Here is a 16,488-nt window from a genome sequence, read left to right as displayed (position 1 = left end):
TAATAATAATAATAATAATAATAATAATAATAATAATATTATTATTATTATTAAGATTTTTGCGAATTTCTTGCACAAAATATATATGTTAAGAATCATTTAGAAAGGAAATAACAAGATAATTTTAATAAACGAACATATAATTCATATTACATGTGTATATAATTCATATTACACGATTCAATTTACACGTGTTCTATGTATTTTACATAGTACTTATTTTCTACATAAAGACGTTTTATGATTGATAAAGATTTATAGCTGTTTATTAATTCATGAAAACAGTTTTCTGCACCAACATTTATTTTTAAACATGAAAGTTAATATGCAAATAAAAACTAATTTATTTTAACATATATATAATGCAAGAGAAATATTCATACAGATTATTATAATGAAATAAAGGTCTGTTAGATAAAATCAATAAAAATTATTTAAAAAACTTCAAGGACCAACGCAATGGTGAAATGTATGCAAAAATAGGACGGTTATTTCAATTCAATAAATCATATGAAAATGTTTATTTAATTTAATAAGAATAGTTTAGAGATCAAAGAAATATAATCGACCAAACTAGCCAAAAATTGATTTATTAGTACGACGTTTCGACCATATGGTTGTGGTCCTTATCAAGTATACACTGGAAAGATTATAAATGATTACTAAATTAGTTAACGGTTTAAATATATAGTACGCTCAACGAATTAAAATATAACAATTTTAGTATACCGATGTAATAAAAATCAGGAGACCAGCATGGATGATAATCTTGTAAATTGCACAAGTCACATTAAATAAAAACGTTATTTTAAATTTGAATTCGAGAGAAATTAATGCGTCTGTGAGAGACTTCGTCAAGAGACTAAACAATAACGATATAAAAACTGAACTACGTGACCTTTATTACTTTGTCGTAAATATTGTTTAAACTATCCGTGTCTTCTGTATACAAAATTAACACTATTTATAATTTGGTTGACTATGCTATTTTATTATCTAATGACTGCTTCCGACAAGAAAACATCAAGCTAGTACATGACACTTTAATCAATAATTGTTTCCCCGAACATATTGTACATAGACACATTAAAAAAAGAATTAATTTTTTAAATAATCGTGATAATCGTTAATGATACGGTTGACGTGAATCTCACTCGTTCAGATAAGACTCAATTTATTACAATACCATATGTAGAGAATTCGAGTCATGACTTGTACCGTCTTTTGCGGAATAGCAGCTTTAACGTCGTCTACAAAATAACAAAAAAAACTAAATAATTTAATTAGACGCGGTAAAGATTCCTTACATAACAATGATAAGATAAGTGTAGTATACAAATTAAACTGCAAAGATTGCAATTTATCATACATCGGGCAAACAAAAAGACATTTACGTACGCGAGTGAAAGAACATTGTAATAATATAAAGCTACACGAATCTAATCACTCGGTCATTAGCAAGCATAGATTGGAATCCAGACACGATTTCGACTGGTCGAAACCGAATATCTTGCACAATGAAAAGTACGTTCGGAAAAGAGAGATAGCTGAAATGTTCTTTATCAAGAGATTTAAAAATCTAATCAACTTACAGAAAGACACAGATAGTTTAAATAATATTTACGACAAAATTATAAAGGTCACTTAGTATCGCCTTTCTTCTTGTTATGTTTAGTTTATTGACGAAGTCTCACATGGACGCATCAGCTTCTCTCAAATTTGAATTTAGTTAAATAACGTTTTTTGTATTACGTGATTACGTGGTTTTACATGTTCACCATTAATGTTTGCCTTCTGATTATTATTACATCGGTAAAAATCTTTTCACACTTTAATTCTTTGTGCGTTACTATGTATTCAAACCGTTAATTTATGTATTTATAAATCTTTTCTAGTGTATACTTGATAAGGACCACAACCACATGATCGAAACGTCGTATTAATAAACTTAATTTTTTGGCTAGTTTGGTCGACTACAATTTTTCAATTGATCCATAAATTGTAAATCAAGTAATCAATTACAAATTATTAACAAGAATTGTAAATGGTCGCGCAAACGTTTCGATCTATTTCAGATCCTTCTCAATGCTAACATTATAGAAAATACAAAAAATATAAATGTAAAGAGAAACAGGTCGCTCGCAAATAATAACATTCGCAAATCAAGATTTAAAGTAATACAAGGTCAACGTCCAAATTAATGAGAAAAGTCAGCGCAGATAAAATATTCGTCAATATAGCGGACAATATAATAATAAATTCGAAATTTGTAATAAAGAAAAATAGATTTATAACGCTCGGATGACAGAATATGGCTGTAGCCTACACGTCGGCATGTTACTCACCAGGTCCAAACACAGAGATCGTAACTGATGTGTAGGAAAGAAAGTGTCGAAAAACGATGGCATGCGCGTAAAGGACAGAGATACCGCACACTATCCACACTTTGTCTAATGCCAAAAGATTCCTTATTTTGCAAGTTAATAAATCCAAAGCCACAAAAACTGGTATCTGAAAAATAAATTGAGCAGAGCAACACGCGTTCATGCAAACATATCGCAGCAAAAAAGAAAAAAAGAAGAAAAAATTAATGTGAAACAATAAAGAGAAATTAATGCGAATTGTTCAGAGAAAATACATACAAGCAGTGAAAAAGCCCGTTAAGCGAATGACAGAAAGTAAGCAAGAAAAAGAGTAATTATGATAGTAAAGTATAAGAGACATGTAACTCATACAAGACGGCGAGACGTACTGAGCCACGCAATATTGAAGCGCCCGACGTGCCGATAACGGTGTGAGGGAAAGGGGGAATAAGAAATTCAGGAACGGATCGTGTCATGAAAATAGCAATTTAAAATCGTAGGAAATGAGAGGTGATTTATGGTTGGAAAGATTTCATGATTGGAAGGTAAATTTTGTCGAATTTATCGGTATCATTTTGAACATTTAAGTTACATTATTCTGTCGTGTAATATGAATCATTTCTGAGATAATCCTTCTAAGGAACGAAGGATCTTGATCCAAAATTTTTACATCATTCCATGAAAATTCATGTCTCTCAAGTCTATGCTGGGATACAATTGATAAATATTCAGAAAGTCGATCAATGTTCGATCGATGCTCTCGGACGAGAGTCGAAAGTTACCTGCTCGTCTACCCCACGTAAGAAGCGGAGCAATTGTTGCAGCAAATTTTGTATATCACATTTGAATGACTTTCTATCGGTAGCGGATCCTTATGTGTTTTTATGAAACGATTCAATTTATTTAACACAACGTAAGCAAAAGATTTATCTAGTTTAGTAGCAATATCCTTAAAATGATCAGAAACACCTTTAATGTATGGAATCACAAAGAACGAATGAGAGGGAGAGGAGGAAGAATGGAGAGTAAGAGAAGAAGGAAGCACAACACGGTTATGAATAAGAGACTTAATTCTGTTCGTAATTGTGGAGAAAATGAGATTTGCAGGATAACCATTATTAGAAAGTATCTCAAAAATAAGTCTAAAATTCTTCTCATGAAACCGGGGATGCGATAACTTAAAAATTTTGTCAGTAAAGTCAATAATTACGCCCTTTTTATGTTCTAAAGGATGTTGCGAGAAAAACTTCAAAAATCTCCCGGAAAAAGTGAGTTTCATGTACCAATCAAATTCAATGTGATTGTTGTTAATAATAATTGTCACATCCAAAAAATTAAGTTGATTGTTGTTGGCGACTTCCATAGTAAATTTGAGTCTTTTATGGAAAGAATTGAAAATTGTCATAATGAGATCAAGAAAGGAGGAAGGCGCGATCAAAGCAACGTCGTTCACGTATCTGAAGTAAAAAGGAAGATGGAAGGGAAGCTGTGAAATGGCTCTATCCTCCAGATCATGCAAGACCAAGTCTGCACAGATAGGGGAAAGAGGGAAACCTATGGGTGTTCCGAATATTTGTTTGTAAATCCTCCCATTGAATTTAAAAAAAGAATTCAAAACAAGTTTAAGTCCAATAGCAAATTCAAAAAATGGAATCTTAATTTTGTTCTTGATCAAATGCCAACGTTTAGCAACACTGCCAATAATTAAGTCTGTAGGAACGTTAGTGAATAAGGATACGACAAGAGAAATGAGTATAAGATGGTCATCTACATAAAGATTATTAATTCTATCCACTAACTCATAGCTATTGGCAATACGACTGTTGGAATGTGGAAGATTCTCGTGAAGGCAGTTGTGGAGGAAAGCCGCGAACTTGTGAAGAGGACTGTTGATAGATGATACAATAATTCTCAAAGGACAGTTGGGCTTGTGGATCTTCGGTAAGCCGTATGCTCGTGGCAACGTGCCATCGCTAATATAGAGAGATCGCTTAGTAAGAGTTGAAATGTAATTTCTCTGATTCCACCTCTCCAAAATGTCGTTGAGCTCATTACAAATTCTTCTAGTAGGGTCCTTATTTACAATCACATAAGTATCAGAATCGTTCAATAATTCATTCATCTTTGATATATAAACGCTTCTGTCAAGTACAACGGTGGCATTATACTTATCAGCCTTCGTAACAATCAATTCAGGATGATCCGCCAAAAAAGTCTTACAAATATTATTTAGTTTTAAAATTTTTTTATCAAAATCGGAGCACACTCTCGAATTATCAGTAAGATACTTTTCTAAGCATTGTACAGTATGATTTCTGAGAAATCATACTGAACTTCGGGATCCAGTCTCTTTAAACCGCATTCAATGTATTTGATAACTTCAAACACAGGACGGGGAATCCTCCTCCTGGAGGAGGGGGATTCGTTGTGACTGGATTAATTGAAATTTTTAACGAGGAAGAAGGAACAGGAGTAGTGGAAAAATTAAAAATAGTATTAGATGAATCTTTCTTGCAATCAGAGATAGGAGTATGTGATCTAAGTCTTCTTTTGTAATTATTAACTCCGGAGTCGGTAGTGAAACTGCAGTAATAAGAGAAAGAGAGAGAAGTTGTTCTGATTCTATGTTTTTTGGCGATCATCCATCTGAGTTTGCTGTCCAAGCTGCATCTCTCCTTGTAAAAAATATGCCGAAAAAACTTGAATTGTTTATTAAAATAATTGTTCAATAAGTACGCTGGAATGGACTCAAAGGCTGATCTGGAGAGCTGTAGTAAAGTATGGCGCAAACGGCGTAATGATCTGAATGCATCCACAATCTCAATATTCAATATACGTAAAGCTGTCCTAAATTTAAAACTGTTGTACGCTCGAACTGATCTATCATTATACAAATCAATATCAATTGAAAGGGTGTGAAAGATGTGGAGGAAGCACCTTAAATTTTTTGCAATTTCTCAAAAATCTGCAATATTATATATATTATTTAATTTAAACACGACAAACGCTGCGTTTTAATCCAATTCGGATCCTTTTCAATGTTGAATAATAAAGTGAATAATAAACATAAAAATAAAAATAAAATTAACAGTCATTGATGTAAATAAGTTTTGGAAAAAACGCAAACCAAAATAAATGGTAATTACAAAGTCAAAAAAGTCGAAAGCAAAAATACGCAAAGTAACGGATGATTCAAACAATCAATTAAAAAAGAGCGCAACGCATTAACGGTAATAATCGGAGTATCGCAACGGAAAACCGAATGCAAACTCACACCCCATATCCTTAGTGTACCACAAAGAACGTGCTGCTCACCTCGAAAGCAAAAACCGAAAGGAAATCTCACACGCAAGTCTACGTTCATTTCCAATTTAAAAAAGAAAAGCAGTCAAAGATGCATAAATCGATGATCAGTTGGAAACTTAATGGTCCTTAATGTGTGTAATGAAAGATGACACTCTAAAATTAATTAATTAAGATGACACTCTAAAAAAGAAAAAAGAAAAAATAGGCGGAGCAATATATAATTTAACAACAATCCGGAAATTAAAACTAACAATAAGAAAATCTTTCATATAATGTAAAACTAAAGTTAATCTAATAAAAATTACATACTTGTCTCTAAATTGAAAGTAATCTCAAATTAAAAAATCACACGAAGGAAGAGCAAGTTAAGCAAGAGGAAGAGCAAACGTCAGAAAGAAAGAACACAACAAAAGACAAAAGGAAATTTTTCAAAAAAAATCAATGCTAAAACTTTATAATAGGCAAATACAACTTATCTAAGCATTCGATATCACTCTGAATATTAATGCTATGATTCTGATTAGAGATGTGCAACATCTTTGCAATTAATCTCTTTTTATATCCAGGCTCCTCGTCCAAAATGGAAACATTCTTCCAATCAAACTCATGACCCTTCAATCTATGAAGGAGCACAACCGAGAGAAAATCAGAAGCTTTATTAATATCAGAAGGATGTTCTTTAATTCTGATCAGCAACTTCCTTTTAGTTTGTCTCACATACGAAGCATCACAGTCTAAACAACTGATTTTATAAATAACATTCACGTGATAGAATTTAGATACCGTATCCATATAATATTCATACAATCTTGGCTTTATACATAATTCAACATGGTTGTAATAATTCAGTAAATATTTCGTTTTAGTTCAAAGATATAACAAATAATATAATATAAATTATTTATGAATTATTATTAATATTTATATTATAAATATATTATTATAAATATATATTATTATAAATATATTATTAATATTTATAAATTATTTAAATTATTTAATAAATATAAAATTGTAATATACCGTACATTTTATTTTGCAATTGTTACTATACAATATGTTTTATAATAAAACATTATTGTAATATGATATTGTTATCTTCGTGTTTTTTCGCTTATATATTAAATACAAAATCGCTTATATATTAAATACAAAATCTCATAAACGAGTCTGCCATTTCATGAACTTTTACGTAAAACAATCATTAATTTTTACGTAAAGCAATTATTAATTTTTTAAATTTAATTTTAATTTAATTTAATTTTTAAAATTTTAAAATTTTAAAATTTCGATAACTCATATAATAATAATCAATAATTCGTGTTTTTGAATTTAGATATATTATTCAAATATTTAAGAAAATAATAGTTTATAAGTAGTAATAGTTTTCATTAAAAATTTTAATTTTGTCTTTCTTAAAAATTATTTAAAATATAATTCTGAAAATTTAATGTTTTTTCTTGATTAATTTATCTACTTAATATTATCGGTCCGATTCAATTGTACATCAAAATAAATCTTCACTTATTTTTATTTTACTAATATTGATAAAAATATATATTAAAGTATATATATAAAGAGATTATTTATAAAATTATTTTATTGAAAAAAATTATTATTTTGTTTAAAAAAGTGCACATTTAAGTTAAAATCACTTAATACAATTTAACGCACATAATTGATCTATTTTACTCACTTTTAATCTTTTTTGAGACATTTATAACCTAATTTTCAAGTTAAATTGCAATTGCAAAAGTTGCATGTTACGTTTTATAATATTACATAATGACATACAATATTCAGTTCTGCATTTATAAAACAGTCAAATAATTACACAAAATTGCATGCATTATTAAATTCTTTCGTAACAAACTAATTTGCAACTTTTACAATAGACTAAGTGCAAATGTAAATAATGCATAATAACTACAATAGCATTCATGAAATTATCATGGTTAACTAATAATAGCTATAATGGAACCAATACTTATCGTATGATAAAATAATATAGTTAAAACGCTTTATTGATATATGTTATAAACTTTTTCTTTTTTACTTTTATAATATATAAACAAACTTACTATTATATGCAATGTTAAACTATAAATAAATAAAATATAATATTATAAAAAATAAATAAAATATAATACATAAAAAATATAATAAATAAAATAAATAAATAAATAAATAAATAAAAATAAAATAAAATAATAAATAAATAAAATATAAATAATATTATATATAATTACCAAATATCTAAGTTTAAATAACATAAATTCGTATAAATTAACTAAATATAAAATTATAATATAAATATAAAAAAAACTATCAAAATATTTTAGACACAACCTCATTATTTATCGCATCATTTTTAATTATCATTTAACTTAACGAAGAATTTAAGAGTAAAATTTGCATGAAATATGCATTATTGTAATCTGTCTGATTTTACAATATAAGCCTATAAGTTTACAGTCTGAATATCTCATATTTAACTTTTATATGTTTATATACTTATATATTTACATGTTTATCAATTTAAGTTTATATATATTTATGTTTATCAATTTAAAAAATAGTGAATTATGAAATAAATAGATGGAAAGTTTTAAATTGAACACCCTGCGATACATACATACTCGCGTAGCGATCTGTCATCTATTATTGACTTTTTCATGTCAAGTGAGTATTGATTTTTACTGCGCTGATTTTATCTTGTCGTTTATTATGTGCATCGTATATTATAGTGATTAATTAACATTAACAAATTATAAATAATATGCAGAAAATATTTAATTCTTTTTTAAATAAAAATTTAATCAATTGTTTAATTATTGCATTTTTACATAGAATTATAAAATCTAATATTTTTACTTATTTGAAAATTAAGATACGTTTTCTTAATCAAATAAATATTTGTAAAAATTAATCTATTATTATTATAAAATAAAATTAAGTCATTAAAAATCAATATCAAGTTTGACATAAAAAAATCAATAACAAATAATCATATAAAAAAAATTCTTGCGTACCATTTCATTATTATTCACTTTATACTAGTGCTGCGACGTGTAACGTGCTTATGAAAGCCATAAAATGTTCCGAGAACCAAGTTTAGCAAGAAATATATGTGTAAAAAAACATTTTTCATTCTTTTCAACAGTTGTCAAACTATGTATTTTCTCGCTTACTACTCATTTTAAGGCTATTTATTAACTGTCAAGGAAAAAACCTAGTTTTCGGAATATTTTACAAGTATACATGAAGTGATCTGTAATGTTATTTTTTCAAAATATTTTTTTATTTAAAAATGGCAAGAATTCTCAGCGTGTTATTTCCTCGCTTCTGACGATTTCAATATGGCGGTGATTACTCAGAAGCCTTAATGCTTGTATCTAAATTCATGTGTTGAGACATTCCTGTCCCTATATTCGTATTAATATGAAACAGACTGGATATGATTTCCTTTCGAAATGTGCTTATGTTTGCGTCTAATTTATCTGACGTTGTAATTATCTTTGTCCTGATTGCTTAATGTTCTGTTACGATAATTAGAGCTTAAATATTGCAATTTTACTTACTCTTGCAATTTTTCATGGAAAGTTAGAAACTTACATCGTTCAGTGTTTTTGATGCGAAATATGATCTACAATTATATAATTTTATATGAGTTTATAGCACATGGACAATCACAAAAAATATAGACAATGCGCATAATTCATTCATTTATTGTTACAGAGTCCGAATATTTTAGTGATATATTTATGATATATTTTTTTACTTTAATAAACATTTTAGTAATTCATATGTATATATGTATTATTTTTTATTTTGATCACATTTAAATTTTATTGAGAAATATGTGACTTTTAATCAATCTCGCGCAAATATTTATTATACTGTGCAATTCATAATTAGTAAAAGTATAAATATACAATTGTTTGAATTTCGTGTGCCTATGTATATATCGTTAATTATGAATTATTTTCATTCTGTTATTTTTCGTTAAAAATTACATCGACTGTTGAATTGTCATTGTGATAATATAACATTATTCAATTACATCATTACATTTTAATTTTCATTATTTGTTATATTCTGAAAGTTAGAAAATAAAGAGTAAATGATTCTTTAGTACAAAGTTGTAAACGTTTTAATAATAAATCCATGAGAAATCAATTTTGCTTTGAATAGCATATTAAGTAAACATTCACTATATCATTACAAATTTATCATAATTATCATTTAATATTTCTTTTATAATATTTTTGAATATTTTCGAAGATTATTTAAACGTACAATATCGAATAACATTTGCAATGCCGTTTGTTATATAAATTTAAATTGTAAGGAAACAAACATTTTATATAAATTTAAATTGTAAGGAAACAAACAAAAATTGTGAATAAAAAACATATAATGTTGATGATCAAAATACTACATAGTGCGCATATCATGATGTGTACGCATATCATGATTATTAAATAATTCGAACAGTCGTATGCACTGATCGAATGTATAATATGGTAGGATATTTAAGTCTAATAAGATATTAAATATATTTTTTATTTATATGATATTACGTCAGTAAGTCTTATTTACATTATTGAATCTCATTAACGTTCATAAATGTGCATAAAAATATGCGAGAAAAAGTATATTATATTGAAATCAATTTTTTCCTCACACTAGAAACATAAATCCATTAATTTTGGGTTACCTTTGATATACAAATGTTGGATAATATTTTTTATTTAAATAGCTTATTTAAATGTGCTTATATAAACAGCTTATATAAATGTGTATATACAGGGGAAAAAGTATGGAAGCAAACAATTATTTCCGAAACTATTCATTTGTCGACAAAATGTCTTAGACATAATTTTTATGGTATGAAAAGATGTATTATGTGGCATAGACGGCATGACCTTGAAATGACCCTTACGAGCTGCATACAAATAACGTAAAGAATTTCAAATGGAACTCGTCAGTTTTTGTTACAGATTCTTGTAGCTGATGTCGAAACGTTTACAAAACACTGCATATGAGTCCCATTCCCTTAAAAACACTCCCAGTTACGAAACAATTGTGATACAAACAATTTGTATGCACATTGACATTGCTTACTGATTTCGCATCATGACGTTCAGTTGCGTCCACTAATAACATGTAATTGTACCTGTTGTCATATGATACACTGTCTATGAGTATTCATAGAATTTTTTTGATTTCTTGATCATCGCTACCTTATTTATTATTATCATTTATTTTATCCTTAAAAAAGTAGTGTCAATTGGCATACAAGTTTCGGATATTGTGTTTTGAAAATTTGCTATTTTTGTCGTTTTCTATCATAGGAATTGTTACTGATTTTCATTTCTGTAATTTCAAATGTTATTTTCACGATGGCCCGATTAACAGAACGAGAGCGAATATTGCTGTTGATGCGTGGTTGGGGTGAGAATGAAAGATTCAATTTCGTCGATACGAATTATCACAATTGTTTCGTAACTGGGAGTGTTTTTAAGGGAATGGGGCTCATATGCAATGTTTTGTAAACGTTTCGACATCAGCTACAAGAATCTGTAACAAAAACTGACGAGTTCCATTTGAAATTCTTTACGTTATTTGTATGCAGCTCGTAAGGGTCATTTCAAGGTCATGCCGTCTATGCCACATAATACATCTTTTCATACCATAAAAATTATGTCTAAGACATTTTGTCGACAAATGAATAGTTTCGGAAATAATTGTTTGCTTCCATACTTTTTCCCCACCCTGTATAGGTAATCCACAATTTGTGGAATTATGTTTTTAGTGTGAGAAAAAAATTGATTTCAATGTAACATTTCTTCTCGCATATTTTTATGCACATTTATGAGCGGTCTGGTCCCAGTTGTCAAGCTGCGCGGACGCGTATTTGTAACGAGCCGAACCGTATTATTATTATTGTGTATAAACGTTCTGTGATTACGTTTCAGTGTTCTATGTTGTATATTAAAGTTCTTAGTTCCTTAAAAGTGTTTATTCATTTCGTGCGACTCGCAAGCGGCCGATCCCTTCGTGCGCGCTTCGATATCTATCGAAGTCCTCGCCGCGGGCGTAACAATATAAATTAAAAAAATGTATAAATGTGAATAACATAATGTAAATATAGTCATGTTTCTTTGTGCAGGACAAATATTTAGAATGGCGTGTGTGATTAAGATGAAGGTGTATCATTTGCATGAAATTAATATAATTGCATTTTTCTGTAAATATACTAATCTTTAAGTAATAAATTTTAAGTGCGCGATTAAAAAAAAAGAAAATTACTACAAATTATTCTGAATCAATGTATGTATAAAATATATGTATTTCAATGATTTTCCTCGTCATCTTCGTCATCTTAAAAATAATTATTTTCTCAGAATTTATTTTAAAAAAGCAAAAAAATGAAGCTCATAAATAATAATTATTCATAAAAAGAAAAAAGAAAAGCTGTTGGAGCCTAATAGACACAGTAAATGGTGCATAATAATTAGAATTTTTTAAACGTGTTAAAATAATATACATATAACTGAACAAATGTTTCAATTCTTATCAATGTCACAAAAAAATTAAATTAAAATTAAATTAAATTAAATTAAAAGAACGTAATAAACGAATCTAGACATAAATCATTAATTGATATAAATAAAATAAAGGTTATATATATAATTAATTGTGCATAAACATAATTAGAATAAAAACGAATTTACGTTAGAAAAAAAGCATTGTTTTTATAAATTAACTGCTTATTGAAGTATACATGCATACTTATAAAGATGTGAAAAGTAGATTACATCAGTTGAGTGTTTTCTTATCTTATTTATATAAAAGCGCCGCAAACTGATAATGTTCAAAAGACCGTTAGATGAGATAACCGAAAGAGCAATAGTGCGATCTAATAGCAAGTACAAAATCTCTAAAATTATACTTTTATGCAATAATATACAAAATTATCGCAGAGAAAGACTGGTCATCTATAAAAATTTACAAAAATACACCACCAAATACATCAATAAAATGTAAAACAAAGAAACTAGTATAAGAAGATGTTACTAAAATACATACAATATGAAAAATAAAAATCCAATAAATATGGCTTTGAAATATGAAAATTTTATGTTATTATTGTAATAAATTTTAATGAAATTTTTGACAAATGTAATTATTGTTAAAATAATAAATAAAAAATAAAGTTAAAATAATAATTTAAAAAAAACTTAAAATTTAGAAAGTATGTTTTTTCTCATTCATTTTTACTAATAAAATAAATAAAAGGTATTTACAAAAATAATCGATTAGAGACGAAATTTAAACTGAAAGTTTTACTAAAATGCATTTTTAAAATAATAAAGCATTAAAATTGAGCAGGAAAAGCGAAATATTGTGTACATACTTCATATGATGTATTTATTATTATTAATATATGATGTAATTATTTTATTATTTTTTTTTTATAATTGTTACATTTTATTTATTCAATTTTTAATTATTAGTAAAAAATAATTATTAATTATTATTAATGTTTTATTTATTCATTAATGTTTTATTTATTTCACATTTTTATTTATGTAATTTTGATAAGGCGTTCAAAAGAAAATATATTCAAAACAACGAAAAAAAACAGAAACTGTAAAAACAAACTTTCGCAGGTCTTTATGTAAACATTACATTTATAACGTTTGTAGATCACATAGATACTTTTTTGTTTACATCTCGAACATGAACATTCAGAATCAGTTTAGTTCACGACGAATAAGCTAATGCTGTACCATGGCAGAAAAATGAAGATAATGTAATTTAGTTTGTTATTTAATTACCTATCAGATTTATTTCATTACTTTTGTGAAATAAATAAGAGATTTTAAAAAATATTTAAATATTTAATATTTAATTAATTAATTAAATATTTAATATTTAAAAAAATCATGAAATAAACGTGATTTTTTGACGGTCATTAGTTATAACAAACCGTTTCCTATGTTTATAGAAAACTTTTTTGTTCCAAATTCAATTTCCCATAAGATCCTGAAGTTTCTCTAACCTGACCTGAAACACCCTGTATAATATGGAAAATTAACAATAATACAGAGTGTATCTGAAATGACAATTAAACTTTAAAAGCGTATGTTAGAGATTAAAATAAGATTTTTTTTCTTATGAACATGGGTCCGCAAATGAACCCCTCTCTGAGCTAAAATTCGAAAATGTATGAAATTGACCAAACACCCGCAACGCAAATTTATTTATCTCTCAAGAGAGAGTGATAGGTAACATCAAAAACTTCTTTTTTTCTGGAATACAGCCAATTAATTTTTAATTTTTTCCTCAAACTTTAGCTTTAGGACCTCTAGCTCGGAAAGGGTTCATTTGTGGACCCATGTTCATGGGGAAAAAAGTCTTATTTTGACCTCTAGAATAAAGTTTAATGCATCATTTCAGATACACCCTGTATATATCTGGTCATCTGGTTATCAGAATTAAATATTACATTTTTGATTTGAAGTTTATCAATATTTAGATACAATCGTGTTTGTTAATGCATTAATTTGAAGAATAGAGAATCAATCATTTTATTCGATTTAAAAAAAATTAATTCTTAAATTTTATACTAAGATAAAATAGAAAAAAGTACACTAAAATATTTAATTAATCATATATATATTGAAATATATAACTAAATATCTAATATCTTAATATGTGGGTAATATGGTATTTTATTCTATGCCCTTCAGAGAGGGTTAACGCAGCATTGTCGACGTCGTTGCACGTGGTATATAGAACTTTGAAAGCGATCGATCGAGTTATACGCTCTAAATATCGATCGGCCAGCCATACCAGAAGTTACACTTTCACCTACATGTATATACGTAAGTATATCAGTACGAACCTTGAATACGAAGGGTTGGGATTAATTAATTTATAATGTGTTCTTACACCTATCTAATCTACGATATATAGAGTGACTTTACTCGAGCGAGGAAATAAAAAAAGTTGTGCATTTTTTCTCTCTTTTCTTTTTTCTTTTTTTACGAAAGTCAAAGCCTTTTTTTTCTCCATGTCGGTCTGAGAAACAATAATTTGTTTTCACCGCATAATTAGATCATATATCTAGACATAATGATACTTGTTAATAAAAGATAACTTTGATCTGATGAGTTTTTTATCTTGGTACATTATAAAGCGGAATTACACACATTATCATCAATCTTTTGATATGATCTTATCTTATCGCGGTTACATGTAGAAATTATGCAACGGAATTCTCGCCTAATGGAGAATGAAAGCGAATAAAAAGAATCACGTTATTCCAAAAACTGAAGCACTTGATAGTCCAATAAAATTAGATTAATTACAATTGGGACAAAATTAATTTCGGAACGATTTAATGTTACGGATGTCGATAATTAGATTACTCAAGTATATGTAAGATCTCTAACTTCGAAGATGTGGGTATACATTTCTAGCTGGAGTGATAGACACGAGAGTGTGTTTTGAGAACGAATAAATCGCATCGCAGAAAAAGGTCGATAGAGCAAAGTGGGTGTCATCACATATCAAGATAACACTGTCAAGATCCAATGAAATAGTGCGATATCGTATGTGACGTTTGTCGACTCACTGTGTGTGCACTGACATGCCCTTAGTCCGTCCGGCGCTCTGTCCCTCGATATTCTCTCGCTCGCTGTCTCTCCCCGGTTCCGTCTTTCCGTTCGCGCAAATACGCTGACATGTATCTTTCTTTCGACACGTGTACGTGGGGATATCGCGATTTGTGCACGCGCGTGCGAACGAGTGCGTTTTCGCGCATCGATCTCACTTTTTGGCGAGTCTAATTCCCGATGCCGCCTCGACGCGCTCTCTTGCTCTCATGACGATCGCCGAAAAAAACCGGCCGAGGAAACGGGGGATCGGAAGGAGAGAAGGGAAGGGTCGAGAGCGCGATGTCCGGATGTTCGTCGTGAAAATAGACTCACCGGGGAGGAAAAGAAAGGAGGGACGAGGCCGAAAACTTCCGAGATCCCTCCGAGATACGCGTCGCGCCCACGCGATTATCGAGGGGCGACCTCGATCGACCACCTCGGGATTCTCCTGCCCGCCAAGAGAAGCGAACCGTCCTGACAAAGGAGGCAAGAAGCACTGGTTTGGCTTCGTCGACGTTGCTAATCGCGCCTCGTCTTGCGCGTTGCACACCGCCTATCAGCGATGAACAGATGGCGAGAAACATGCACGCGTGTGTGCGTTTATGTTGACGGGGAACGGAAAGGGAGGTATAAACGGGAGCGAACGCATGCGTAAGGGGTTGAAAAAGGGGGTGGAATTTGGATGGTCCGACCGAGGCCGAAAAATCGATCGAGTTGCCTTCCAGGTTGCTTCGCCGTCGTTCGCATAGATTACGTTGCTCCCTGTATCGACTCCTCGAGGTCGTTCTCGAATTTATTTGTAATCCGTACCCAGCAAACACTGAGTAACATTTATATAATTGTTATTCCTGTAATTTCCCACTCAACAATATAACTATTACATGTTATGTAACTGTTACATAACTGTTATATAACTGTTACATAACTGTTCGTATAACTATTAGTTATAATTTCCCACTCAACAATAAACTGTTACGTGTTATGTAACTGTTACATAATTGTAACTGTTGTTATGTAATAGTTACATAACATGTAATAGTTTATTGTTGAGTGGGGAATTATAACTAATTATAAAATTGTAACTAACAGTCGTGTAACTATTAGTTATAATTTCTCACTCAACAATATAACTATTACATGTTATGTAA

General features: G+C 29.1%; 1 protein-coding gene across 4 annotated transcripts in view; it reads right to left on the bottom strand.

Moving 5' to 3' along the window:
• LOC105256908 (putative fatty acyl-CoA reductase CG5065) overlaps window positions 1-16,097 on the bottom strand; it is a 33,515-nt gene extending 17,418 nt beyond the window's left edge. For 2 of the 4 annotated variants that reach the window (XM_025407374.1, XM_025407375.1), the window contains exons 1-2: window positions 15,319-16,096; window positions 2,346-2,511 (exon numbers count right to left, since the gene is read on the bottom strand). Coding sequence is in view for 1 of the 4 variants with exons in the window: in XM_025407373.1 (XP_025263158.1) it covers window positions 15,319-15,335 (17 nt within the window). In the remaining 3 variants the exon portion in view is untranslated. Of the gene's footprint in view, window positions 1-2,345; window positions 2,512-15,318 lie in introns of all 4 variants that reach the window. The other 2 variants (XM_025407373.1, XM_025407376.1) reach the window with 2 other exon arrangements.
• Between the last annotated feature and the right edge of the window lie 391 nt (window positions 16,098-16,488).

The sequence above is a fragment of the Camponotus floridanus genome, unplaced genomic scaffold (assembly GCF_003227725.1).
Source record: "Camponotus floridanus strain SB8 unplaced genomic scaffold, Cflo_v7.5 scaffold170, whole genome shotgun sequence".
NCBI lineage: Eukaryota > Metazoa > Arthropoda > Insecta > Hymenoptera > Formicidae > Camponotus > Camponotus floridanus.
This window is presented reverse-complemented; position numbering and strand designations above follow the sequence as displayed.